Source organism: Mus musculus, chromosome 9, assembly GCF_000001635.26.
Source record: "Mus musculus strain C57BL/6J chromosome 9, GRCm38.p6 C57BL/6J".
Taxonomy (NCBI): domain Eukaryota; kingdom Metazoa; phylum Chordata; class Mammalia; order Rodentia; family Muridae; genus Mus; species Mus musculus.
In genome coordinates this window covers 94,711,313-94,738,440 of record NC_000075.6, presented here as the reverse complement: position 1 = coordinate 94,738,440, position 27,128 = coordinate 94,711,313, and the positions used below count along the sequence as shown (strand labels likewise).

At 40.9% G+C, this 27,128-nt stretch overlaps 1 protein-coding gene across 2 annotated transcripts in view; it reads right to left on the bottom strand.

Annotated features, from left to right (window-relative positions):
* Slc9a9 (solute carrier family 9 (sodium/hydrogen exchanger), member 9) overlaps window positions 1-27,128 on the bottom strand; it is a 560,897-nt gene that overhangs the window by 492,013 nt on the left and 41,756 nt on the right. For both annotated transcript variants that reach the window (XR_003947936.1, NM_177909.5), the window contains exons 3-4: window positions 27,020-27,097; window positions 25,470-25,546 (exon numbers count right to left, since the gene is read on the bottom strand). Coding sequence is in view for 1 of the 2 variants with exons in the window: in NM_177909.5 (NP_808577.3) it covers window positions 25,470-25,546; window positions 27,020-27,097 (155 nt within the window). In the remaining variant the exon portion in view is untranslated. The remainder of the gene's footprint in view (window positions 1-25,469; window positions 25,547-27,019; window positions 27,098-27,128) is intronic.

Sequence of the window (27,128 nt, the reverse complement as noted above, 5' to 3'; positions counted from 1 at the left end):
AGTTAGTAAAGACTTGGTTACTAAACTAAATTAAATAGATTCAGCTGTTAGCTGTTCTTCACAACAGGAAGAAGCAGCAGTCGTCATTTGCTCTTGACATTTGGTGAAGACGACTGATCATCTTGATAAACAGAAATTACTGGTCATTGATATAAATCACGATTGTAACCCATTACCTCCAAGTCAACCTGGGCTCTGGTAGCCAGATTCAATAAGACTTTAGTTGAGTTTTTACTCTGGACATATAATGAGAAGATTTTATTAATGGCTCCACTTCTCTCTCGCATTGCTGTGTAACTTCACAGTGTCCTCTCAATTTGGGATATGGCCTAAATCACATGGCTTATTTTGGCCAATAGGTTGTCTAGGAGAGGCCAGAGCAAAGATTTCAAAGCATTCTTGCCCATTCCTATTTCCTGAAAGGCCCCAGTCAGCGCCATAAAAACAGGTCCAGGTAAATCTACTAAACAACAGACACAAGTGTCACAGCTTGTTACACACCAGCCACATATCACATATAAGAGAGCTAGTGACAGAAGCTAGACAGCTGATAGAGTACAGCTTTAAGCCTTGGCCTGCACGGTCTCTGAGTTCTTACTGCCGTAGGCAAGTGATGGTCCCTACCCTCTCCCCTTCTCTCAGCAGACAGACATATGCGGTAGTACTGACCTTTGAACAATTTGCCATGGTTTTCTTGTCATTTTGGTGAAGCAATGTGTGACTGACAGAGGATGCACACTGTTTTACAATGGCCCAGTGGTTAAGCAGAAGTTCTGATTGGCAGCTGCACTAAGGTACAAGCATGACGCTGTAGTTTAGACCCAGAACAAAGAAAGCCAGAGGACACAGAAGTGGGAAAATGACCACGTTGAGGATAAGTTGACATTTTACGATAGAAAATTGGAAATGAAACAGTCAGACAACAAGCCAGAATGAATCAAACCCTGGGTTGCTGAATGTGTAAAGGAATGAAATTCCATTCCAGTGAGAGAGGATTGCCACTGGGTGGTGACCACTCTCACCACAGGTTCAAAGTTGCTGATTGACTTGTAAATGCGGGTACTTGTCTAGCTGGGTCTTAATTCCTCTGCTGCAAAGGAAGGGTATGGACAGGAGGAGTTCTAAAGCCTTCAGTGTGTCCTGGAATTCTATAATTTCGGTATACTGATTTATTCCTTTGCAAAATGATTTTAGCAGCTGTGACGGGTCTGTGCATAATGGCTGCAAGTCACGGGGAAGCAGGAGGCATAGCACTGAGAGCAGCTTGAGGTGTGCGTACCTGAGCTGCAGAGGACTATGCTTAGGGTTTACAGAACGCACACCCCTCCCCTTTCCAGCATCTCCCAGTTCTACAGGGAGCACATTAAAGAACTGAGACTTGGCTTCCTCCTGTCATTGATGCCAAGGTATCTTTGGGTAGTGCTGAGCAGCCAGAGCTTGGAAGACAAGGAGAACCACTTCCTGTCAATTTCCCACGTGTTATCCCATTCCCTGGCATACAGGCAGAAGAGAGAGCATTGGCCTGTGAAAGGTTTGGGGTGTGGGGAGGGGGGTGGAAGAAAGGAAGTCAAAGGATGACATTAACTGTTCCTCACATTTGGAAGGAGGATAGTTTTGTGAGTAGCTGCACCTTAGGAATGCTCATGCTCTCTCTCTCTCTCTCTCTCTCTCTCTCTCTCTCTCTCTCTCTCTCTCTCTCTCTCCCTCAGAGCATTCCAGGCTGCTGGAAGAAATACTGTAGGCTTTCTGCAGCCATGTGCTTTGTTCCTGTTCTTTGCTGTAAAGAACATTTAGTATAGACTTGTTTCTATGGATGTGAAAAGAAATAGAATTTCTTCAACTGTACATGCAACTCTTCCTCTATTCGTTACAGCATGGATTTTTCAAATGCCGTGTGTGTGGAAAAACAACAGCCCACTTCCTCACGCAAATGGTTGTGTGGATGTCATGCTCCAAAAAGTCTGTAACATTTTGTGTGTCTTTCTGACAGCCTTCCATCTTATAAGCTGGTGATTATGCAGGGGAGCCTAATGATTTAGAATTAACAATACAGACAGTAATTACATCCCTCTAGTTCCCGCTCCTTCGGGATTTGTTTTAGGATCAAAATATGTTTTATTGAAGCAGGATGCTGTGAATTCTAATGCTGATCTGCATGCTGTAAATTTTGGACCAGGAAATTGAAGGTAAAGAAATATGACAGCCGCATCCCTTTCCTTTCTACCAGCTAGGCTTTCCCATCTTTCTTGTTGTCATGGTTTGAATATTTTATGTCCCCCATGGGCTCATGGGTTGAAGGCTGCTTCTCAGACAACTGTGTTCTTCTGAAGAATGGGGGTAGCTAAGGAAATGTGTCACTGGATGTATGCATTGGAAGGTTGTCCCTGGTTCCTCCCTGGCCCCTTCCCCTCGCCTGCCCACTGTATGTAAAAATCTTCTTTATTACACATGTTCCCCCATCATGATTATCCACCTAAGTGTACAGTACCCCATCCAACTTTCTCCCATTTCAATTGCTTCCTTTGCTATTTTCATCCCAGCCACAGAAATGTGACCAGCTCGCTAGACTTCCCGTCCTTGTTCAGCATGAGTGTGTCCTCTCGGCTACGTGCCCCATCCACTTGCTGACCTCCAGAGTGCTCCCAGAGGCTCCTCACTCTCCATGATTCTTGGACAGGGAGAACACCCACGAAACACCACTCCCTAACCACAATCATGGTGATTATAATGAGCAGTCAGACAAGAACACTTACCAGGGTATCTGGGCTTGTTTTAAAACTGTCATTTAACAGAGTTCATTTGCTTAATATTGACAATAACCTGTACCATGTTTTAGGTCTGGCTTAAAAGTTCAAGATAAACTGGTGTTTTGTTGTTTTGTTTTGTTTTTTTAGACAGAGTCTATATACCCTTGCTGTCCTAAAGCACACTCTATCTGCGAAGTGCTTGGGTCAAAGCTGAGTGCCACCCACCTAGCTGGTTGTTTTATATTTTAAGGGAATGAAAGGCAATTCTGGGAGAACATGGCAGCAGTAATGGAATATTTATTAGAAGACACTGGAATGTATGCCATCTAAGCATTGCAGAAACTGCTTTTAGAATCCTGGGAGGCTTTCTTTAGGTTAAAGGAGTTCCTAATTATGCATACAACCAGCTTTGGGGGTGCTGGATGGAATGGCTACTGAGACCTGTAGACCTGTGCACACAGGAACTGCCTGGCGAGTTATGTACAGTGACTGATGTCAGTGAGCTACTTTATGTCTGCTGCCTTCATTCACCAGAATATGGGAACCAGTGAAGAAAATGGAATTTCTTAGGAAGATTTCAAATTCTGATGCTGTATTGTTTAGACAAGATTAGACGCTAAGCATTTTGTCATTTTGATGGAATACTTTATAGTAAGATACAGAGCTAAAAAGAATAAGATCTTTTAGGGCCAGCCTGATGGCTCTGTGGGCAAAGGTACTTGCTGCCAAGACAGAGGTTCTGAGTTCAACCCCTGGGATCCACAAGTGAAAGGAAAAGATTAACTCAGATAAGTTGTCTTCGGACCTATAGCATCGTGTACACACACACACACACACACACACACACACACACCAAACACATACAGAGAGTACACAGAGTCACAAATAAATACACACAGACGTGTGTGCACAAATATAATACAGACTCATAAACACATATATACACAGAGAGAGTCACAGACAGACACAAGCAGAAACACATAGACTCACAGACAGACAGACATATGTACACACAGAAAGACACAGAGAGACAGATAGACAGACACACAGACACTAAATTAATGTATGAAAATGCTTTTTAAGACCTTTTAGTCTATCATGAGAGACTCTACATGGCTCTGTGGCTCAGAGTCCAGTTCCCTTCTCAAGTTTCCCATTTACCGTCCACTGAGTTAACTAACACTTCTAAGCTCACTTCCTCTACTGTTGAGTAAGAAGAAACCACATTATAGTGTGATCTGGATTTGATGAAGACAGACATCATAGAACCTTTAATATTCTACACATTTTGAGTAGTAAATGATATTACTAGTAGTTAGGGTGAAATAATATGCTAACAAGGTAAGTCAAGATCAAATTCCACTTTATAATCTTGAGGATAAATGAATGGCTTCCTCACACCTAACCCTCTCTGTACCAGCTTCTCCCTACGTGAGACCTGCTTCTGTTTATTCCTCTGCTCCTGTTTATTCCTCTAGATCAGTTCATGCAATCCTTACCTATGTTAGCATTAGTGCAAACAAGCTCATATTGAATTCTGTTGTGGATACCAGTCCAGCTCATTTAATGTTTTATTTTTCTGTCCCTAAGGCATTCCTCTGAAATGAAACGAAAATCAGCAGAAAATATATGAAAACACGGGGCCTGTTTCCTTCCTACTCTGTTACAAATTCCTTCTTCTGCTCTGTCTGAGAGTGGCAGCCCTGTGGCCCCAGAGCTCCAAAACTAACTTGCAATTCCATGTGATGTAATGCATTGAAACCTCCCTACAAACATAATAATATATAAGACGAAAGTTAGGGAACGCTGATAGGCAAAGCACTCTGGGAAAAGGCCAGTGAAGCATAGCGCCCTATGCTGGATAAACAAGAGCATTGTGCAGCACCATCTCCCACACCTCCCAGGGCGCTGGAAGGGTGGTCACTGTCCACATGTAGAACACACTCTCCTCTGCACAGAGATAAGATGGGCTAAGGTGGGAGGTGGAGGAAACTGACAGTCACTGAAGCCCCCATTACAGAAATAGGCTGTCAATATAATAGGCATGACTGCTCACAGATATCTTGACATTCATTACAAATATCCAACAAGTAAACTCATTCTCATTGATGATTTCTTATTCAAATTTCTTGACCCATAGAATTTAACCTCACAGATAATATAATCCTTCATCAACTTATTCTGTAACGTTAATCTCTTGAAATACATGCCGTCGGAGGAAGGCTAGAATCTCAAGCTCAGAGGCAGCTAAAAAATTTTGAATAGGAGTTTATTACTTATACCGAATCATTCCCTTCCTGCCTAACATAATTTAGGCTTCAAGAAACTCCTAAAGTATAATGAGATTTCATTGACCTTTAGAATAGAACTCGTCAAAAAGACTCCATTCTTCCCGGCTGCTTCTGCTCACTGCTATACTCCTTGCTATGGGAGCGCTGGAGCCTCTCCTTCAGTCCCTGGGAGAGAGGACTTCTCTTGCTCTCCTCACTTCTCAGGGGCTGGAAGACTGACCGCATCCTGTTCCTGAGGTAATATAGAGAGAGAAGTTGTTTCCTCTCCAGACCACCCAGCAGGCTGGGCAGCGGAAGCTAGAGGAAATGCCTGGATGATGGTCAGAGGCATAACTGGCTGGTCCTGGAAGGAGGTGTAATTACTGTCATAACATTAAATACAGCTAGGGCTTGTCTAGGCAGGAGGACCAATAAAGACTCAGAGCTCTGTGTGTGTGTGTGTGTGTGTGTGTGTGTGTGTGTGTGTGTGTGTGTGTGTGTGTGTTACACATATACACTAGGGAACAGACAGCAGCAGACTGGCTCCCATGAGATGCAGAATGGCATCAACATGACCCCGACTGCTGGCAACCAATGTGGCTCTGTTGCCAGAACAAGGACGGTGCAGCGGGGAGGGGTGTGCCGAATGCCCTAAAGAGCAGTCTATGCCATCCAGCCTGCCCAGATAACAACCTGGACTGGAGGCGCCCCCATCCCTCATGCCCTAGCACACTGAAGCCTCTGGCAACTAGATGTTTAAAAAAAAATCTATTGATGACACACACAACAGTCTGAATTAAAATGTGTTCAAATACTGATATCAGAGAAGGAAAGTTCCAGCCAGAATGGCCTGAAATTCCAGGTTAAGTCATGTGTGCTTATGCTATAAGCCCTTACTGCCTGGGTTTCTGAGCAATCTGTCCGCTTCAGCGTTGTCTGAAGTGAGAACCAGCCCTGGAAGCTGGTGCCCACTGTTGTCACTGGCAAAGGACCGGCTAAACACTGCAGAGGCCTTTTCATCGGAAGGGAAGCAACTGGGGACTTTTACCACGAGCTGCTGCTTAGCCAGCAGAGAGGGCTTGAAGTCCAGTCTCTGAAAGATCCATCACTGACTAGAAACTGCCCCTGCCCCAGGTGGTCCTGGCAGCTGCAGCCAGTTTCAAGAGCATCAGCTGTACTTCTATGTGCAAATTCCAAGGGCTGTTGACTTCTTGGGGGATATGGAAATTGGGTTGATTTTAATTCCTATCAACGGTTAAGTGATATTTTAAATTATCATTGCTAAGAACCACAGTGGGATTTATTGACCGCCCAGCTTTCCTTTCTGTCTTCAAAATAAAATAAAATAAAATAAAATAAAATAAAATAAAATAAAATAAAATAAAATCAAGTGTATTGTTCAAATCACTGGCTCTATTAGAAAAATATTTTCAGGCTGCTAGAGGGTGCTATGAACTATCACTGTGGCTGTGCTGTGATGGTAATGTTCAACAACTAGTGGCTTGGGAGGAAAAGCCTGGGTTTGTAGCATTTTATTGATTTCCATGGAATAAATACTTACAGAATTCCCAATTTCAAGCTAAACATGGGATACCTCTAAGCTTAGAACTCTGAGGAGATGCTTGTTAGCCCATCTTTACAGTGCTTTTATGCCTGAGACATTAGCTGTCAGTCCTCTCAGCTGGTCCTAGCCTTAAATCCATGCCTCCTGGATGATGATAGACACTCCTGGGTATTTTCCATGAGGAAGAATAGCAGTCAGTGTTCACCACTGTGACAAACATCTAAAGCAAACAACATACGGATGATACTTTGGGGCTTACGGCGTGGGAGCTCCCAGTCTATCATGGCAGGGAAGATGTCAGAGCAGAGCAGTGAAGTTCACTTCAGGGAGGCCAGGAAACAAAAACAAGTGAATGTGTTCCTGATGAGTCTACCCCAGCAGTTCTCAACCTATGGGTCTCAACCCCTTTAAGGGGACAAATGACCCTGTCACTGTGGTTGCTTAAGACCATCAAAACCCACAGAATTTTATAATCTGATTCATAACAGAAGCAAAATTACAGTTATGAAGGAGCAGTGAAAATAGTTTATGGTTGGTGGTCATCACAATATGAGGAACTGTATTAAAGGGTCATGAATTAGGAAGGGTGAGGTTCACTGGTCTATGTAGATCCTACTATCAAGGGTCTTCCCCCTTGGCTAATTCTCCCTGGAAACACAGATACACCCAGCAGTGTGTTTTACTAAAGCCTGAGTGTGCATCTCAATCCAGCCAAGTTGACAACGAAAGCTGTCACAACACAACACAAGCGCACACCATGCTGACTGGATATGCAAACACGTCTCTTTAAACCTTAATGTTGGGTACAGCCAATATGTAAAAGAAAAGGCACACAGGCAACACTCCTGGGGGGGGGGGGGGTTGGGCCTCAATGAATTACTAATCAACTAGTAGACTTTCTGTTCTTCTTGTGCTCTGTAATGTCATCTCCACATTGTTAAAGGAGTTGTCAGGGTCAGAGCCTGGACCTCCCCCACCCCCTTTCCCTCATGAGCGTGGCTCAGGCACCTGTTCTGATCAGTCAATGAAATGGAGAAGTAATGGTGAAAAGCAAAGGAAGATTTATTCAATGTGTCCACAACGGGAGGAGTGTCAAATGAATTGCTCAGTGGTTCTCACGTCTATCGTCCTAGGGTCCCGATGTGATGTTTGAGTTAAAATAGAAGGCAAGAAGCACGGCATGCTTAGCTGAGATGCTCTATCAAGACATGGTCCCACCCACCACGGTCTTTCCTGCAGCGTGGCTGGTGAGTCAGAACTGTGTGAAATCCTTATTGGGAGGCAAGCACCCCATCTGGCTGGTGCCAGGGCCCAGTTTTTCCCTTTATGATGAGATAGCTCCAGTTCTCAGGATCCATTGTTTCTATCGTCTGTTAGGAAAAGCATGGGAACACATATCTTTTGAATGTATCTTCATTTCTTCTAGGATGGTCACAATATAAGTCAGTCAGTGCAGTACAGTGGTGGTTTGAAAAGGAATGGCTCCCATAGATTCATGTGTTTGAGTGTTTGGTCCATAGGGCATGGCACTATTAGGAGGTGTGGCCTTGGTGGAATAGATATGTCTTCGTTGGAGGAAGTAAGTCACAAAGGGATGGATTTGAGGTCTCAGAAGCTCGGCCCAGGCTCTCAGTGCCTGCTGACCAGATTTACAACTTCCGGCTCCTCTCTAGCACCAACTCTCCCTACACAGTGCTATGCTTACCACCATTGACAATAGCAGGCTAAACCTCTGAAACTGAATGTTTACCTTTATAAGGTATGCTGTGGCCATTGCATCTCTTCTCGATGATAGAAACCCTGACTGAGACAAGAAGTCTGAATTTAACTTGGTAAGACCCAGCAACGCTCTGTGGCCCAGTTGTTGAGCTGTCCAGGATTGTGACTATGCTTACAGGAATCATCGAACAGCCATTTGGGGGGAGTCTTCACTGGTACTCGTGGTGGGTTTGTTTTTGTAGTTGAGCCAGGGACTTGCAAGTTGCATTGTGTCTGAGTTTTGAGCACACACGGTGCTAAGCCTGTTAATAGAATAGATCCCAGCTCTTCACAATTGCCATGTGACCTTCAGCAAGGTCTCTCTTCTTTCTGAGTTTCTGTCTTGTCATTGTAAATTGAGAGCAAGGTATTATCTATTTTGTGTGTGTGAGGACTGTATGGGTTCATATATGTGAAGTATGATAGGCTATATCACATATATAATAATTGTTGACATGTACTTGTTCTTCTCTGACTAGGTACATCATGTTACATATATTAAAACAAGGAAAAAGGTAATATTTCTTCAAAAAGCAAGGCCAGAAGTTCAACTGTAATTGTAGAGACTATATACATACATACACATATACATATATATACATATGTATATATATGTGTGTGTATACATATACATATACATATACATATACATATACATATACATATACATATACATATACATATACATATACATATACATATACATATACATATACATATACATATACATATACATATTCTATTCGGGATGCCCAAGCTGAGCCTTTTGGATTGATCTGACAGTATCCCAGAAACTTGGTTAAAATGTTCCAGTGTGCTTCCTGCCCTTCTAAGACTTCTCAGCTTCCTCCCCAGCTTTTCAAGTGCCTCACTGGTATAGCAACTTGTTGGGACCCATGTGTTTGAACACTGGGTCTTCAGCTGCTCTATTTGGAAAGGTTATAGATCCTTTAGAACAGTGGTTTTCAGCCTTCCTAATGTTAGAGCCCTTTAACACAGTTCCTCATGTTGTGATGACCCCCCAACCATAAAATTATTTTATTGCTACTTCATAACTATAATTCTGCTGCTGTTATGAATCCTAATGTAAATATTTGATATGCACAATAGTTGATATGTGACCCTTTGTGGGAGTCATGATCCACAGGTTGAGAACTGCTATAGAAGGTAGAGCCTCCTATGGGTTTGCCATCCCCTTCAGTTCCTTTAATCCTTATCCTAACCCTTCCATAAGGGTCCTCATTCTGTATCCAATGCTTGGCTGTGACTATCTGCATCTGTCAACAGTGTTAGCTAAAGTGGACCCCTGGGGACTCCAGAGACTGAGCTGCCAACTAAAGAGCATACATAGGCTAGTCTGAGGCCCCTGGTAAATATGTAACAGAGGGCTGCCTTGTCTGGTCTTAGTGGGAGAGGATGTGCCTAATCCTGTAGAGACTTGATGCTCAAGGGTATGGAGATACAGAGGAGGTACCCTCTCAGAGGTGAAAGGGAGGGGTTGGGGGAAGAATTCTGTGATGGGGTACCAAGATTGGGGGTGCAATGTTTGAAATGAAAATAAATAAAATAATTAATAACAAGGAAGAAGAAGAAGAAGAAGAAGAAGAAGAAGAAGAAGAAGAAGAAGAAGAAGAAGAAGAAGAAGAAGAAGAAGAAGAAGAAGAAGAAGAAGGAAGAAGAAGGAAGAAGAAGGAAGAAGAAGAAGAAGAAGAAGAAGAAGAAGAAGAAGAAGAAGAAGAAGAAGAAGAAGAAGAAGAAGAAGAGGAGGAGGAGGAGAAGGAGGAGGAGGAAGAGGGTAAAGCCTTATTTAGAGGAGTGGGTCACTACAGGTAGTCCATGTAGTTTGAAGCCCACTCTCTGCTGCCTGACTACAGAAACATTGTGACTATTCTCCTCACAGTCCTGCCTCCATTCTCAGGGCTAACTTTGAGATGAATCCCGGATTGCAGGACCATGTTCTAACAAGGAGGGGCCCAACCCTGCTGACACTGCTCCTCACAGGTCCCTCTTTAAGGAAGGATAAGAAAAGATGTACTTAGTGACTATGAATGCAACTGTCTGCTGTGTGTAGATGGATTTCAGCTCGCCTGGGAAGATGCTAAAGCTACAGGGATAATGAAGGAGAAATGTCTCAGTCTAAACTCATAGTTGATGGAATTTAATGAAATGATGCTTTTGTAGTATTAGCACTTAGTAGGTAGTCAATAATTAATACCTTCCCGGAAACGCTGGAGAACTTGATAATGAATAATTAAATTCTTTCAAGCTCACTGAGTCATTTATCATTTGCAGATAAAATTTGGTGTTTGGATTAATTGATTCTTGCCATGTATTTTGCCAAAAGCCGAAGCTTGATTATACAGAAAGTTTTATCAAATAAATGTGGAGCTATAGAGGTTGCTATTTATAAAGTTTCCCACCAGAGGGCAGGATGCAAAAGCTGATGGCTGCTCAGCCCTGGAGGTCGGGCCATTTACCTTGCACAGTTGTCTCATTTTGTATGTTTTAGAGAGGAAAATCAGCAGCTTTCTTCATGGTGACAGTCGTCCCATCCATCGTCAGCGTCCATTTTAATATAACCCAAACTCTATCCTTCATGTTTAGGGTTTGGCTGACTCTGAAATCCACAAGTAATTTTACCAAAATGACATCTCACACCTGCTTGTTAAAACAGGCTTTTAAAAGAGCCACCTCTTCCTCTTCGCCTCAGCAGGCAAAGCAATGAGAACCTTAAAACGATTTTGAGATCTGAATTTGGAATAACACATGACGATGTCTCTAAGCACATTCAAAATCAGCTCTGACTCTGAGCAGGTTTGGGGACATAAAAGTATATTCTAGATTTACCAGGTTGTGTTGCGCTCTGAATCTAGTCTGTATGCAAATCCTTGGAATGCTGAGAGAATGTAACACTCTTCTATATTCCAAACAAAATACATTACCCTCAAAATTTAAATATCTGTTCTTCAAATCTGAAGTCTGGGGGCACCGGACCGATTTCCTATCACTTTCTACAAATGTGTGTTGGCTTAAGTTAGGGACAGGATTTCTAATACTCTGCCATTTACATCTGCAGAAGGAAAATTGCTAACATAACTCTCCATCCTTGGGTAAAATCATTACCCACCTCCTCAAAATAAATTGTGTGTAAAACATTTATCTCTAGTATGTTTTCTTGATTCTGATTTAGTGGACTTATACAATGAAGTGACCACTGTACAAAAATCATTAAATCTAAATGAAAGGGAGGGCAAATTCTAAAGCATTATACAGTCAAACCTTAGTCTAAAAGCTACTTTTCTCAATAAACTTCTTTACAAGCTCGTGGTTTTTTGAAGCTGTCTTATTAGAGAAAAAAGATTAAACTATAAATCAAAATAGAAGACTCAAATAGTATTTGATGTCAAAAAATCGGAATTTATAAAAGGGTATTTCTTTTCTAGATAAGAATATTTTTAGCCTATAACGTATCACGAGCAGTGTTCTATCCAGGTTTTGTATAACTAAGCTAAGAACATTGTTTCGATGGAGGAGAACATATCCCAACAGATGTTTCTGATTTGAGAGAGGTTGTACAACTTAAGACTTCTCACCATAAGAACTCTGCAAACTCACTTCAGGGCACTTTTCTTAGTGTGGAATTTATTCTCATAGAGTCAAAGAACTCACCATAGTCAGGGTGAAAAATACACAAAACTGAGGTCAGAGCCCTTCTGGCTTTTTCTGGAGAATAACCTTTTCATTTCAACACAAACAATCAAGAGTTTCTTGAAATTTAGCTGCCTTAAGCACACAATCAACTGGGGGAAAAAAATCAAGTTATGGAGAAAATCAGCTAAGTATCCAAAGGCCTCTCTCTTTCTCAGTCCAGTAAAAGAAAATTGGAATCAAAAAAACTTACCCAAGAGTCTGTTTTAGGAAAAAAAAAAAAAGCTAGAGCTACAAAGGCAACTCTATGGCTAAATGTTTGCTGCTCTCACAAAGGACCAGGGTTCAACTCCCAGTACCTACACTATGGCTCATGGCTGAATAGAACACCAGTTCTAGGGGATCCAGTGCCCTCTTCTGGTCTCCGTGGCTACAAGGCATGCAAGTGGTGCACAGACATACACATAGGGAAAATACTATTACACAAAATAAAATAATTTTAAAAATTATTTTGAAAAATACCATTTTTAAAAAATATATATATTTTAGGTGCTTTTTGATGATGTTTGATGAAGTTAAAATTTATCTTGAGAAATTAATTATCAGATCTCTTAACAATTATTCAGCTTAAAACCAAAAGCTATTTTCTAAACTATTATCTAAAAAATGTTTCTGTATTTTTTTTCTTCTTGAATGACCTCACAAAGAGGAGCGTTGAGTCAACCCTCTTGTGCCCTTTTCAAGCTCTGAGAGGGAGGATTAACTAGTTAATTCAGCTAATATTATCTATAAATTATTGCACTAATTTATCTATAAACTATTGCTGAATAGAGGGCGTTTGGCTAGGGGGTGTTTTTGAGGGTTTTGTTATGTTACAAAGCTGATCTTAAACTCACTATGTAGCCCAGATGGCCTTAAACTCGTAGTGATTCTCCTGCCTCCGATTCACACATTTATATGACTATAGGTTTAGGTCTATAGTTAACATTTTTGTATTAAGTAAAATGATCCAATTTTTGTCAGACTTAACAGACAAAGGAGTATTCTTTCCAAGTCCTCATGAATATTCCTTGATGCTGGTGTTCAGTTTTACAGCGAGTCTGTCTCCTCTGTGTATGAGAGCTCTCATCTCACCCACCAGGCAGATGACACTGAGCCAAGAGCCAGTCTCCTTCCAGTATGATCCTAACACATCCTCTTCCAGTATGATTCTAACATGGCTTTGACAAGTTACATCGCATACATGGCCATAATTACATCGCATGAAGAATATTAACACTATTCAAAAATTCTTCAACATGTTTAAATAACTATGAGCAACTCAACGTTAGACTATGTCTCTTTAATTTTATGGAAATTTAAAACAAAAATAATGTTTCAATTCTTCCAGAATATAGGAAATTTTCAACGTGGAAAGAATGGAATCAAAGCATATGTTTTGGAAGGATAGTGTGTTAGCTAAGCATATTTCTTGTAACTGATTCTACTGGAAGCCTAGAGGGAGGAAGAGGGACGTGGGTGGAAATTATTTGGCAACCTTAGAAGCAGATACTTTAAAAGTAGTTGTATTTTCCTAATATGATAGATGGAAAAATAGTTAAATTTAGAAGGAATAGGAGAAAAACATTTGGGTGAGTTGTATTTTTTCCAACAGGAATATCAATTTCTCGCTCCCTACAAATTCAATGGAAAGAGCCAAGCTAAACTACAGGTCAGTGGAAGCAGCAGATCATCTGAGTCTAAGAAGAACTTAGAGACACAGCTCCTGAAACATGTAGTGTGGGCTGTAATTGAGCAAGTTCATGCTAGCCAACCTGCATGCTCTGTGTATGTATTTCCTCTAGGGGACCTAAACTCGGTTTTTGAAATATTTGAGAACACGGTGCCATTACTGGTGCTAGACATTTAGTAACATGAAGTTTTACCTCCAGGCTCTGAACAACTTTATCATTTATAGACAGACATCTTTGAGGAGAAATTTAAATCATAGCTTGCATGATAAGCAAATGAAAAGAATAGGTTAAAATCTCATTGAGGTTGAAAGAGCTGGGTGAATAAAGCTGTACATGGGTGCATATACTGCATATGTGACATGGGTGCATATACTACATGTGTGATTATGTTATTTATCACATGTCTCATATGTCTCAATTTGTGGTGGTGGTGGTGTTGTTTCGATTGACTGATTTGAAGAACAAATCAGAGTGGGGTAGACCCTTAACCACTTTTGAAAAACATTTTCAGAGATCCAGAAATCTGAGCAAATAGTTATCCTCCGACAAATATTCACATTTGGGGAAGTAATCGAGCCTCGGTGTTTGTATCAGTATGGTAGATGGATGCTGCTGCGACAGTCTCCTTATCACTATAAAATGAAAACATAATGAACTACATAGAAACACTGTGGGCAGGAGGTTATGAAAACAGTACCTTTTACCGCATTTCTAACCTTTAATGGAATTGCCTTTCCTTAGACACAGAGAACTGAGAAGTGAAATTACTCCCTAAAGCCTGAACCATGCACAGTAAATACTCACACTCTTCCAAATGAGTTTCTCCGTACATTCCTCTCTCCTAGGATAATGTTTCCCCTCTTTCTGCACTCCTAATTCCTCTCCACTGGGATAAGGGAGTAATTGTATTTAGCTCTGTGCAGTGCAGTGTGAAATAATCAGGTCATTGGTTTCTGTGGAGGCCTTAAATCTGCAGCCTACAATGGCTACTGTTTTGTTGCAAATTAACAGCAACATCTTCACAATCATGTAAGCAATTTATCTTGTTGTGGAGGAAGCCAGAGGTTTGCCTAGGAAGAAGAGTGTTTGGTGATGGAATGCTAAGTTATAAGAAATCAATAGGAACAAGTAAGCTTGGAAGGAGAACTGGCAGCGAGACTCAGAAGCAATACCAACAGGAGGTGTAGAAGGAAGGGACTGTTGTCATGTTATATGGCACAAAAAAAATGTAATTAAGATATGACCTGTAAAAACATGGCCTGAATCACAGTTAATGAAAGGTCAGCAATATAATAGGATAAGTCTCAGGCATCTCTTGCCTCTGACAGTTTGGATAGTTAAGAAGAAGCAAAAGCCTCAAGAGAGCTAATACCCATTCCTTATTAACATAGAGGAACTAAAGTTAGGTGTGGGCTATGGTGCAAGCATTGTACTCATAAGAGACATTCTAAGAGACCGAGAAGAGGACCATTACAGATGTGAGGCTAATCAGATCAAGACTTTCCCAGCAGCCTTAGAGCCCCACTTCTAGTGCTCATCTCAGAAGGCCAAGTGCCAAGATACAGAAGAAGTAGGAAAAGACCATTAGACAACTGTTTTGGCTACAACAAGCCTAATGTCTTTGGGGAGTTTATGAACCTAAAAGGGGGCCAATGTTCAACCAGGACATGACAGGAGGTGCCATGGAAAATATCTGTTACAGTCTATTACCACTGGGATCATATAAAATACTTATAATGTGGAAATTCTATTCTAAATTAACAGACTTTTTTTCAGATTTATAGAAGAGTAGAGCAAGAAGTATTCTAAGTATGATCACATGCCCTTAGTCTAGTCTCACTTCTTGTGCTGTCTGGTCCACTTGTTATAGCTTCTAACCTGACACTGATACATTATTGCTGACTGAAGCTCATAGTTGATATTAGGATCTGCTTTATAGACTCTATGTGGTTATTCCTTCTTGAGATTCCTAAAGTTTCTATTATAATTTAACAAAATGTTTGTTACAAGTCTATACAACGAATTAGAAGATTTCTCAAAATACGTTTTAAGTTCCTTGCTATTATAACAAAAATTAGAAAACTGGTTTGATACAGCAAATTTGGGACATTTTATTGAAGTCAATACATGCAGTTTTATTTTAATGGACATCTGGAAGGATCAGGCAAGTTGATCCTTCCCTACTAAAGACAGTGATTGGCACACATGACATGCTTAATGCTGCAAGCAACAGTTATTGCTGTACTTCGTAACTCTTTTTTGTTTGTTTGGATTTTGTTTTGTTTTTTGAGACAAGGTCTCAAGTGGCCATGCTGGCCTTTGACTCCATGTGTAACTGAAGATGACCTTGAGCTCCTGGTCTTCCACTCTTCATAAGTTCTAGATTACAGGCTACCACACCCAGCTCTATACTTAATATCTCTTTATGTTACAGAATTTTCTTGGGAGAAAATAAATGACATGGTATCCTTAGTATACCAACAAAACCAAATTGATTAATAGTTTCACAAAGTACCAGAACTTGCAAAGAGAACAAAATCATCCTTACATTTTAAAGGCAGAATATGCAACCAAAAAGCAAAGGGTCTAAGAATCATTTGGAAACACAGGCCTGAGATACCTGTCACATAGCAATGACCTCCAAGAGGGCACTTGCTCATCAACGCTGAGCAATGACATCAGTTGTCATTATTCTGTTGATCACGTGGGGTGCCCATGGAAAATGAGCTTTCTACCTGCCTCTCATGCAGTGAGGATTAGCAGGCAAGAGTGAAATAGGCCAGTAAAACCTCTCAGAGCTGTAGTTAAGATTGACTCCTAGTCCTTTTATTGGGACCATTTTAATTTAATGACATCGGAATGTAATTGCTAAATCAGGTTGAGCACTTCCCACACCTGAAGTGCTAAAATCCCTGGACCAGAACACTGAAGGTTTTTCACTGTGACACTTCTCCATGGCAAGCTAACGGTGTTCTACCAATTATCTTCTGTATAATAAACATACAGTATTTGGTGTATTCATTTGTCATATAATGCTTGTGACTGTAAATCATAAAATTAGTTGAGTTCTAAATAATATAGATTAAATATTGGTTGAAATTATTTCCATGCCTAGAGTCTGTGTTTGGTAAATCCTAGAAAAAAAATTATTAAATCTCTCTGCTAACTTGGGAATGCGGACCATTTTAGTACCAGTGGGAGTTATCTAGGGCTCTGGTTAAGATGGAGCTATGAGTTCAAGAGGTCTGCAGCACAACCTGAGACTGGGCATACATAACCAACTGCTGATGCTTCTGATGTGTTGGCAGTCCAAGGATGTCATTTCAGTTGCCAGTGTGGGCTTGGCATACTCTGGAACCAGTGACATTTCATAAAAGTCACTAAACAATTTGAGCCTTAGGTACCTGTCTTTAGAAAGGGAGCTAAGAATAGAAACATCTCTCTGTCCTGATTACAGTGAGCTTAAAATGAGACAACAAATACAAAGCAGTTGAGTTAAAGCTAAATACTCGGAAGGTCCACACAAAGCTAGCTGGGGTCACTTCTGTTTCTTATCCTGTTTGACAACAAGGGATGCATAGCTCGCCTATTTCAACCACTTGTGCTCTCACTAGGCAATTTAGTGATTGACTCATGAAAAGCAAGAAACTCAGCAACTAAGGTCAGCCTAGCAGGAAGCTTGAGGTAAGGATGAAGAGGACTAGTGTGAGAGGTTCAGACTGGGATGCATCTGACAGTCAAACCCACAGTGAATGCAAAGTTGAAGCAGTGGGAAATTGGATTTCCCTTCATCCAAACATCAACATGCCCTATCCACTTCATCACCTGCATAGAGTCTAGGCAAGCACTACTACACAGCTTCCATTATCAAAACTCTATTTCCTGTCTGTTCTTTTTGGCTTTCTTATTATCTTCACATTTCTGCCTAAAGGAGAAAAAGTGGCTCCTTAAAAGTGTTGCTACCCCACAGAGTCACATTGAAACTCCAGAATGCAGGTTTCAAGACCTGGGCTAGTAGTGCCTCCCTGCCATCTTTATCTTTAACTGCTTATGGCGTCCTCTGGCCTCTTTGAACAACAGTCAGCATGAAAGCCCTTACTCGCTGGTGGCCTCTGCTCTATCATCTTGTCTGAGAGGAGCTCCACCTCTGGGTCTCTGTTTGGCTCTCTGTGGAATAGTTTAAGATCTCAGGTCAGCAGTCTTATCCCCTACGTGTTTTTTGAAGTCCTACCCAGACCAACACTCATGCTCTGAGTGACAACCAGGTCATAATTAATCACCAGACATGGGCCAGAGTCCATTTTAAGTCAGCCCCCTAATTAAAGTGTTCAGAGGGTCGAGGTCACAGCAATAACTTCGTGAGAACTAAAACCTACCCAGTTGAGCCCTACATATATACTAGTGATAGCTACTCTAGCCAGCTCAGAACCCAGAATAAATGAATGCAGACAGACAGAAGGCCTGGGCCTTCCAGCCTGGCCCAACAGGTGTCCTTGAGCTATAGCTTTTGAAATTCCAGAAGGAGAGAGACTCAGAACAGCCCAACTGGTCTCAAAAGATGGAAAAGAAGATGGGTGGGAAGAAAGGGTCTTGGAGAAGGGAAAATGGATAGAAGTGTGGATAGAAGAGAAAAGGAAAACATCGGGGGTTGAGGACTTACAAGAATGGCTGGGGCTACTGGCAGACCCTCCCTTGGCACTGTGTTCCTCTACTGCTGCCTGTAAACTCAAACTGTTCTCATTAAAACACACAGAGAAAAACAATGAAAGACCATTTCTTCAGGATCGAAAATGAACCGCAGGATAACAAAACAGAATTCCATAAAGCTGTCAAATTGCTCCTTCTACTTGCCCTTCTTGCGTTCTTTGTAATGTAATTGATATACGCAAGAGGCTATATAGAAGATATATACAAGTTATATGTCATGATAATATACTAAATATATACCTCCTAAGGAAATTCTTTCCAAGGAAAATATAAAAACGCCCAGCCTATGAGCCAATACATTATCTGTAATGCATCTCTCCTGTGATTCTTCCTGTATTGCTCTTTTCCTTCTTCCTCTAAACACCAGTCATGGCACCAAAGTCTGTGTTCTCAGTCCCCTTACTTATTACACACTTGCACTTGACTTCACGGTCCACACGCATGTGTCTTAATAGTGTTCAGTGTGGGTCCATTCTGAACAATGATAGTATAATGGATATGTTCATTTTATGTAATATTTCTGAGACTTATCTGCACTGTTATAGATGATGCTCTTGCTCTTCCCTGCTGGGGAATTTTGTATTGTGTAAATTTGCTTGCCTATTTTCCTATTGTTGGGCTCTAGGTTATGTCAAAGTTTCCACTGTGGTGACTACTGAAGCAACAAATCTCCTTTTGTATGCTCCCTCCTGTTCGTGTCCAAGGGGACCCCTAGGGAAATCATAAGTATAGGTATACAATTATAAAACAGTACAAAATATGATTTTTACAAACATAAAATATTTTGTATTCATGGATATATTGTAGTAAATTTCTATGAACAAATAAAAAACTAATGACTCCTAAAGAATAATAAATCCTGAGTCTTTCTGTATAAAACATTAAAACTTAAGAAGCTGTAGCAACGAAGACTAATCAGTAGTTAGGTGTGTCATCATAGGCATAAATTATAGATCATTCCAAGAGACCAGAGAGCCAAGAAATAGAAACCACAATACCCAGAGGAAATTTCTGAAGAAATGCAAAGCTAGCAATAAATGGTATTTGAGATGAAAAATTTAACTGGAAATCTACTGTCCACCAAACCCAAAACTGGTCTCTAAAACAGAGTCACTACAAATAGCAAAAGTTTAAAGCAGTTGAGGAGAAAGTACTTTGGGGGGTTCTAGGACAAAAGGATTTATTAAATGAGTACAAAACTGTTAACCCCATAACAAGATACTATGCAACCCAAGATTTGTAAATTTGTAAGATGCACTTACAAACTACATTGCTAAGTGAATATGGATAGATACGTGCAACATTAAAAGAACTCTAAAAGTTTGTGAAAAGAGGACCAAACACCTCAGATAGAAAGGGGGATTGTAAAAGTACAGCCAATTCAATAATCAGGAAGACACAAATAGAGATGCATTTTCATGCTGTACCTACCAATTGCTAAACATTAAGGGGGGGGGGAACAAAAACAAAAATAAAGCTGGTAATGTTACATTGGAAAAACAATTTTGGTGTTATTTTGCAAAAACCTGAGTGACCATTTTTGATTTACATACAGCTCAGCACTTGCACTCTGCAGTGGATAGGACAGATGGCCATCAAGTCCTGGAACAAAATGCATAATAACTACTTTATTGTTGCTCCCTTACAGCACAATCTAAAATGACAAGTACACATAGCTCCAGACTTTATAACTGCTCTCAGTGCATTCTAACGGAGCCTTCAGTCCTACTAAATACAGGGATACATGAAACCCTTACTGTCACAGCGATGGGTTTTGCCAAGGCTTTAAAAAAATTCCAGTTTCTTTCTTTCTTTCTTTCTTACAGATTGTAGCTCCCCAGAGGGTCTGATGAAATGGTGAAATCTGTGCAGGCTCTCGCCTATAAAAATTCACGACTAACTTAAAGAGCTTCATTCCTCCCTGAAGTCTTTGAGCATGACCTCAGAGTCTCTGTTTCCCAAGTTGAGAGCTCATCTCAATTTTACTCTGTTCCTAAGGTTAGAGTTTAAAGAGATGAATAACTCTCAGTGTCCACCTCTGAGCTGCCAACCACATTTGGCTTCTAAATTAACAATATGCCTCTTTTTAGGGTTAAGGAGTCAGTATTGGGGAGGGCTTCTTGAACTCACCATATCACTACATATAACAGTCCCCCGGGGAGCAGACATGTCCACTCAGAGGGCAGTAACAAGCACCCAAGAAGCCCCCCTCAGGATTGTTGTGCATCATCGACAAGGCTGCCGAGCGTCTTAATATTCTGTGTGTACTAAGAATTCCTCTGGGGAAGTCATTCCTTAGCAATGTTGGCATGAGTAGTGTAAACAATACCATATTTATAAATACAGATTTTCCTGGGTGAATTATCAGGGGTCCAAGAATATTAAAAAAGTAAAGTATCTAGCCTGCTCCAGTGGGCCAGCAAGATGACTCAGTGAATAAAAATGTTTGCCGTCAAGCTAACTACTTCAGTTCAATTCCTGAAGGTCGTGTGGTAGAAGATTTGTGGTAAAAAGAATTGGCTAATCATATATTGTCCTCTAAAGTCCACATGAGTACCATGGTACAAGAGAGTACACACACACACACACACACACACACACACACACAAAACAAACATAGGGATACTAATGAGTACTTAGGACAATGTGTGTGTGTGTGTGTGTGTGTGTGTGACATGAGAAACTTCCTTTTGAGTTATTGGTCAAGGGAGTCCAAGAGACGCTCCACAAACAATACAGGCATTATACTGTCTTCTTGCTGCCTCCCAGAATTGAAAGTAAGTTCCTATGGCTGCACACACCACATACTCAGACTCAGGACTTGGATGATTCTGCTGACTCCATTGCGGAAGCCTTCTTCCTAAGAAATAGCCCTCATAGTACCAAAAGGTGCTACGCAAGATGCCAAGGGAGAAAAGTAATCAATATCCTCGAATAGCTGTAAAGATTTGACCCACAACAGTGACCAGGATGGCAAGAGAATCCAAGCCTGTAATAGTGGCACTTATATCCTGGGAGGAATCAACCGTTTTCTCATTGGACTTAGGGCACACTCAGTTGGAAAGAATGATGGCCAAGTACTGTAAACCTAGCTGACTAGGCATGGCTGATGATGTCATAGTCCTTAAAAGAGAATCTGTTCCTCTTTCCTAAACCACTTTCCTAAACCAGCCTGACTTCTAACTGCATTCTACATACTTATAAATGAGTATCCTTATACCCATAGGTAAGTTTAGCTCTCATTCTTCATCAAAAAAGCTTTTATTTTAAATCAAATAACAGATGGAGACCTTTACAGAAATCCACAACTGGTCAATCTGCTGAGACTGTGATTATGAGGCTCAGGCCCCCAAAATAAATCTACAACACAACTTCTGCACTTGAGGCTCAGAAAAGTGTGTAGAACATGGGGTAAAAAGATTGTAAGAGCCAGAAGAGTAGGGCATCTTCTGTGCCTTATGATGAGAAGCCACACCCATGAAGTCTCAAAAATATGGTCACTTAAGTAAGCCCTACACAACGACAATACTAGCTAACATGCCAACAGGAAAGGGAGATGTCTCACAGGCCCCACCTCCAGGTGAAAAGCTACAAGCAATTAATAGAGAAGGCAGCCATTCAGTCTTCTCTATGGACAAGCCCCTGATAGGTTATTCAGTCACCAGTGGTCAGTCCTAAACACACACACACACACACACACACACACACACACACACACACACACACACACGAGCAACTTTAAGTGGACTCAGCAGGATGTATATCTATATATTTGTACATACATATATGAAACAATAATTGAGAAAGAAGAGTGAAAATAGCCATGTCTCTTAAATTGAAATATTCTGGAAAAGACAATTTCATACACAACATGTATAGTTTCCTATACTTTTTAATCAAATACTTCAGATCTAAGGAACAATAAGTATTAAGAACTAAAAGTATATAATATGAATATATAAATATACTTAAAATTAGATGTACAAAGGAAACCGGATATTAATGAATACTAATTCTATTGTAATTAAGTACTGCCTAGCTGTCTGGAAATTTTATCCATCATAAAATTCAGATCCTTGTAGTACAAAACTGCTAAAATTGGTGCTTGCTATGAACCAACAAATGCTTGACAAGAAGCCCTGTATAACCCTCTGTGGGTGTGGCACGGCACTCGGGGATGTAGGGCATTTGAGAACATAATCTACTGGGTCAGAAGCTAAGCTTTTGGTTCTGGGTGGCCCTGCTTCTCACCGATGAGAACACTAGCCTAATTAGCAAGCCTTTCGAGATGTCTCCTCTTCAGAATGCACAGGTTTACTGACACAGATCTTTAAAGCCCTTGCCAGGTTCAAAATTTACATATTGTGCTCCTGCCCGTGCATGCACAGAGCATGAAGGCCTCGCCAAACAGCTTTGGGAAGGACCAGGCATGCTGAATTTGTCGGGTCACATACAGTTCAATGACCACTCGAGAGGCTATGATGCGTTTCCACTCATTCAAGCCCTCACTTGCAGGTGCTAAAATCTTTAGCTGCTTCACCCCCTTAACCATGCAGTGTATTTTCACAGACTATAGCTCAGTTATTTTTAACCTCAACTAAACAAGTGTTTGATTTAGAAATCTACTTGCCTTCAGGTTTGTATAGAGCCCAGATATCACCTCAGCTTTGACTGCCACACACTGAACATCACAGAAGAGATGGGCTGGAGGCATGACTGCTGTACATGCTTAGTGCCACTTTCTTGGTGGGAGTGACGATAGCTGAGGCAGTTAAAGAATTATCACAAGTAGAGCCGGCTGTGTCGCACAGTTTAAGACAGATGCGTCACGATAGCCACAGCAGCTGCATCTTTCTGCAATGTGACTGTCACACCGTAGTAGATAGAAAAATTTTTGCCATGTTGGACCTCATTTTGCTTTATGGTGAGCTTCATGCCAGAGTCTCTGCAGTTCATCTTTGGGCCAGCAGCATAACCAATAAATATATTGAGGGGGAAAAACGCCTCACATTCTACAGTTCATCAGCTACAAAGCCACCCAAGCCATATACAATATGGCTGATATTTGAAACTATCTGTTTCAAACTCCCCACTTACAAACTTTCTTTTAGAAGAAACCCCTCACCATATAGCTATATTATATTTTTGTCAAATATAGGTAAAGCTCTACAAAGATGATGGAAAAATACATTGAGGCCATATACCTTATGCAGGCTAATTAAGAATGTGATATGCTTCTCATAGCTCAGGCCAAGTAGTCCACACACCCTAAATCAGAAACTCAAACTCACAGAGAAAAATCCAGCCACCCAGTGGCAGTTTGCTTTGATGAAGCCCTATTGTTGGGAGCCATGTAGGAGAGGCTAAGGCTAGTGGGTGACTTTTTTGGGAGGTAGCCCACTTTTTATTGCATGGCCTTTGATGGGTGAGTTCTGAGAGGCAAGGTCTTAAGAAACTTCATCTCAGGATTGTTTCTTGCAGCAGATATGCCTTTTCCTGTCAGTAATCTAATGATTCCTGGGCATCAGCCCACCCTATTGGGAAGATTTTCTTCAGATCAACAAAGATGTACCATCATGTAGTAATGTTGTATAGAGAAGTTGATAGATAGCTCCATAACTCCTGACAATGACTTTATACAACTCCTGATTTGAGTCAAATAATTTTAGGAAAAAAAGTTTTATGGAATGATTTTAATTTTTTGCCAGAAAGATATAATAAAGTTAGAATCAAAAATAAGATGTGCCCACTCCTCATAGAACAGTATGACTGCATAATAAGGAGTACCATGAGCTTTCACAACTACACTAAAAAGATAAATGGGCTTAGGACAGACCTGTGATCAAGGAAAAACATTCATTCTAAGTCAGGTCCAAGAATGAGGTCACAGGTGTGCACTGTGATAAAGCAAGGCCACGTGAAACGGTTGCTTTGAGCTTATAATGAGCTTATGGAATGAAACACTGCTTTGAACTTACTATCGACATCCTTCTGTAACTCCCCTTTGTGTAACATTTTATCTATGAGGTAATTTTCTAAAGAACTTTTACCCAAGAAGGTACAAGAAGGCCAGAGAGAAGGAATAAAGTATGGCATCTGGGGCTCTACCCCATCCATCCATCAAATGTATGTATATGTGGCTTAGGGGGTTCTGCCCAAACCACCAAATTTAAATGTGTATATGTGTATATGTATATGTATCTATATTTATATGTATGTGCATATGTGTATATGTGTTTGTATATATGTGTGTGTGTGTGTGTGTGTGTGTGGTGTGTGTGTGTGAGTATGCATGAACACTTGTGGAGTTGATGAGACAGGTGGTCAGGCCAGACCAATGTGTGTGTGTGTGTGTGTGTGTGTGTGTGTGTGTGTGTGTGTGTGTGTATGTGTGTGTGTGTAAATTTGTGTGAGTGAGTCTATACATATTGGCTGTGTAAAAGATCTTTTCTCTTTGGCTCACAAATGAGTTGAGTTATTGGCATGACCTTTCTTTTCTATCTGGTTCATGAAGAGTTAATGAGCTCTAAGCCTCTCCCCTGGCCTTGGGTCTTTGAGGAGAAAGGAAACCATTGCTTATTAGTACAAAGTAGTAAGAGAGTTACAGAGGAAGAAACCAGCGCTTATTAAAGCACAAATAATAATAGTATGAGGCCAGGGATCATCAGTCTTTGACCTTCGTCTGATGCTGTGTTCTACTCACCATTCCCCTAAAGGCTGGAGCAGGTCGTCTGTACCTTATGTTTGTCGTAGGATACAGAAATGTTGAACCAGGGCTGGAAAAATGTATAAAAATGTGATGTACCTGGTCTGGGGATGGTGCTCAATGGCAGAAGGCTTGCCCAACATGTTAGATGTTGGTAATACAACAAAATGGCTATACCACAAATCAAGCAAAACAAACCTAAACATGACGTACTAGGAATAACGCACACTCACAGACACATACTTGGTCCAAAGAGTAAGCATCGAGAAGTCTGAGATCCCATCTCTGATTGCTGCGCTCCAGCCACCTATAGCCCAGGTTCCAAATGTCACTTACCCTATGACCACACAGGAGATGGCTGTTCCCAAGAAGGCATATGTTAAAATGGATCCCAAGTTTTGAAAAAAGTGTCTCTGGAGAGAAACAGAAAATATTTCATAGAGTACATCTGAATAAGCCAAGCTGCTCAGAGCCTTCCTTTCTCTCATTATTTAGCAAATCTTCTTTGGGGGTCATGCCTGGGATTTGGTGTACATGGGCATGAAGCTTAGTAAGTGATTTCTCCCCAAAGAAAAGAGGAGGAAGAAAAAGCAATGAAAAACTCTAGAAGATGACAGGCAAGGGAGAGATAACCCACAGATGCAGCTAGAGGGAACCGGATGGTCAACAAGTATCTGGGGCTCTGGGACTAATCAAGACACAGTTGTCATGATGGGTTTTGCAAACATAACACCTTTAACTTTTCAAATGTTATTCTAAGAAATTTAACTGGCATCTGGCTTTCATGGAGTATCCTGAGTTTTCTTCTTCATGCATCTTCTGAATGCGATGCAATCAAAGATTAAAACCCTGAAATAAATAAATTCTTTATGCATGAAACATGAAATGATGAGTAGTACTTAGGTAGGCTATGAGAAAGGATGACCTGCAGGAATCGAACCTTCTAAATCCTTTCAAATGCTTCTTCGTTAGGAATTACTCCCTTCCAGAGTTTTAGGGAGAGCTGAGCAGCCACCACTGACAGCAAGAGGGAGCCCGGAGTCCACAAAACAAATCAAAACCAAAAAAAAAAGCAAAACAACAACAAAAAAACCAAAACAGCAACAACTAAAGCCTCCAGGTCTGTAATGAGGAAGCTGCCTGGCTTCTATGAGCCAAAGGGAATCAGAGGTGCACATTGGCAGTCTCCAAGGTAGTACCTGGGCAGCAGAAGAGTAGCGTGTTCCCTCTGCCTCACTCTGTGGCACAGTACTACCTACCTAAGTGAGTTACTGACCTGTGACACGGACAGTCAGCCTGTGCCTGAGCACTGCTGGAACTAGCTCAGTGGCTGAAAACTGTGGCTCTTGGTGTGAAGGACTACAGTCTGCCTCTGTGAACTAGTAATGGTAGCTCTTGGCACACAGTTATCTAGGACAACACTGTTCAAGGGTCAGGTAACACACATCACATTGGACATTTACAGACCTCCTAGAGAGCCACAATAAATAAACTTTAAAAGGTGATGTGGAGTTTGTTAATGCTTTGCTTGACATAGTATATTATCGATTCTATCGTTTATGAGGTCAGTATAAGACATTATTGAGATGATTTGCATACTGTTTTTAAAATAATTAGACTTTAATATCTAGTGTACACCTTAGATTTACAGTGCATCTCACTTGAGACAAGCCACAGAGTTCATTAGCTGTGTGCCACTAAGCCCTGGGTACAGGTCTAATAGATTTAAAAGAATTCCAAGGATGTCAGGGTTGAACATTTATTGCGTAATCTATTCAATGCTGTTCTTACCATGTAGGAAATCCCATAAAATATAACTACTTTTTGTTAGTGTTGGCCAAGTTTTCTACTGAATGATAAGAGAAGGGAACGTTCCTTAGCTTTACCTTCTTCAGACTGTATCCTGCATGAAATATGATGGGAGGCAGCAAAACGTTGAAGAAGATTTCTGGGTCAAACGTCATCTGCCAAAGAAGACAAAAGTCAAGTCAGATG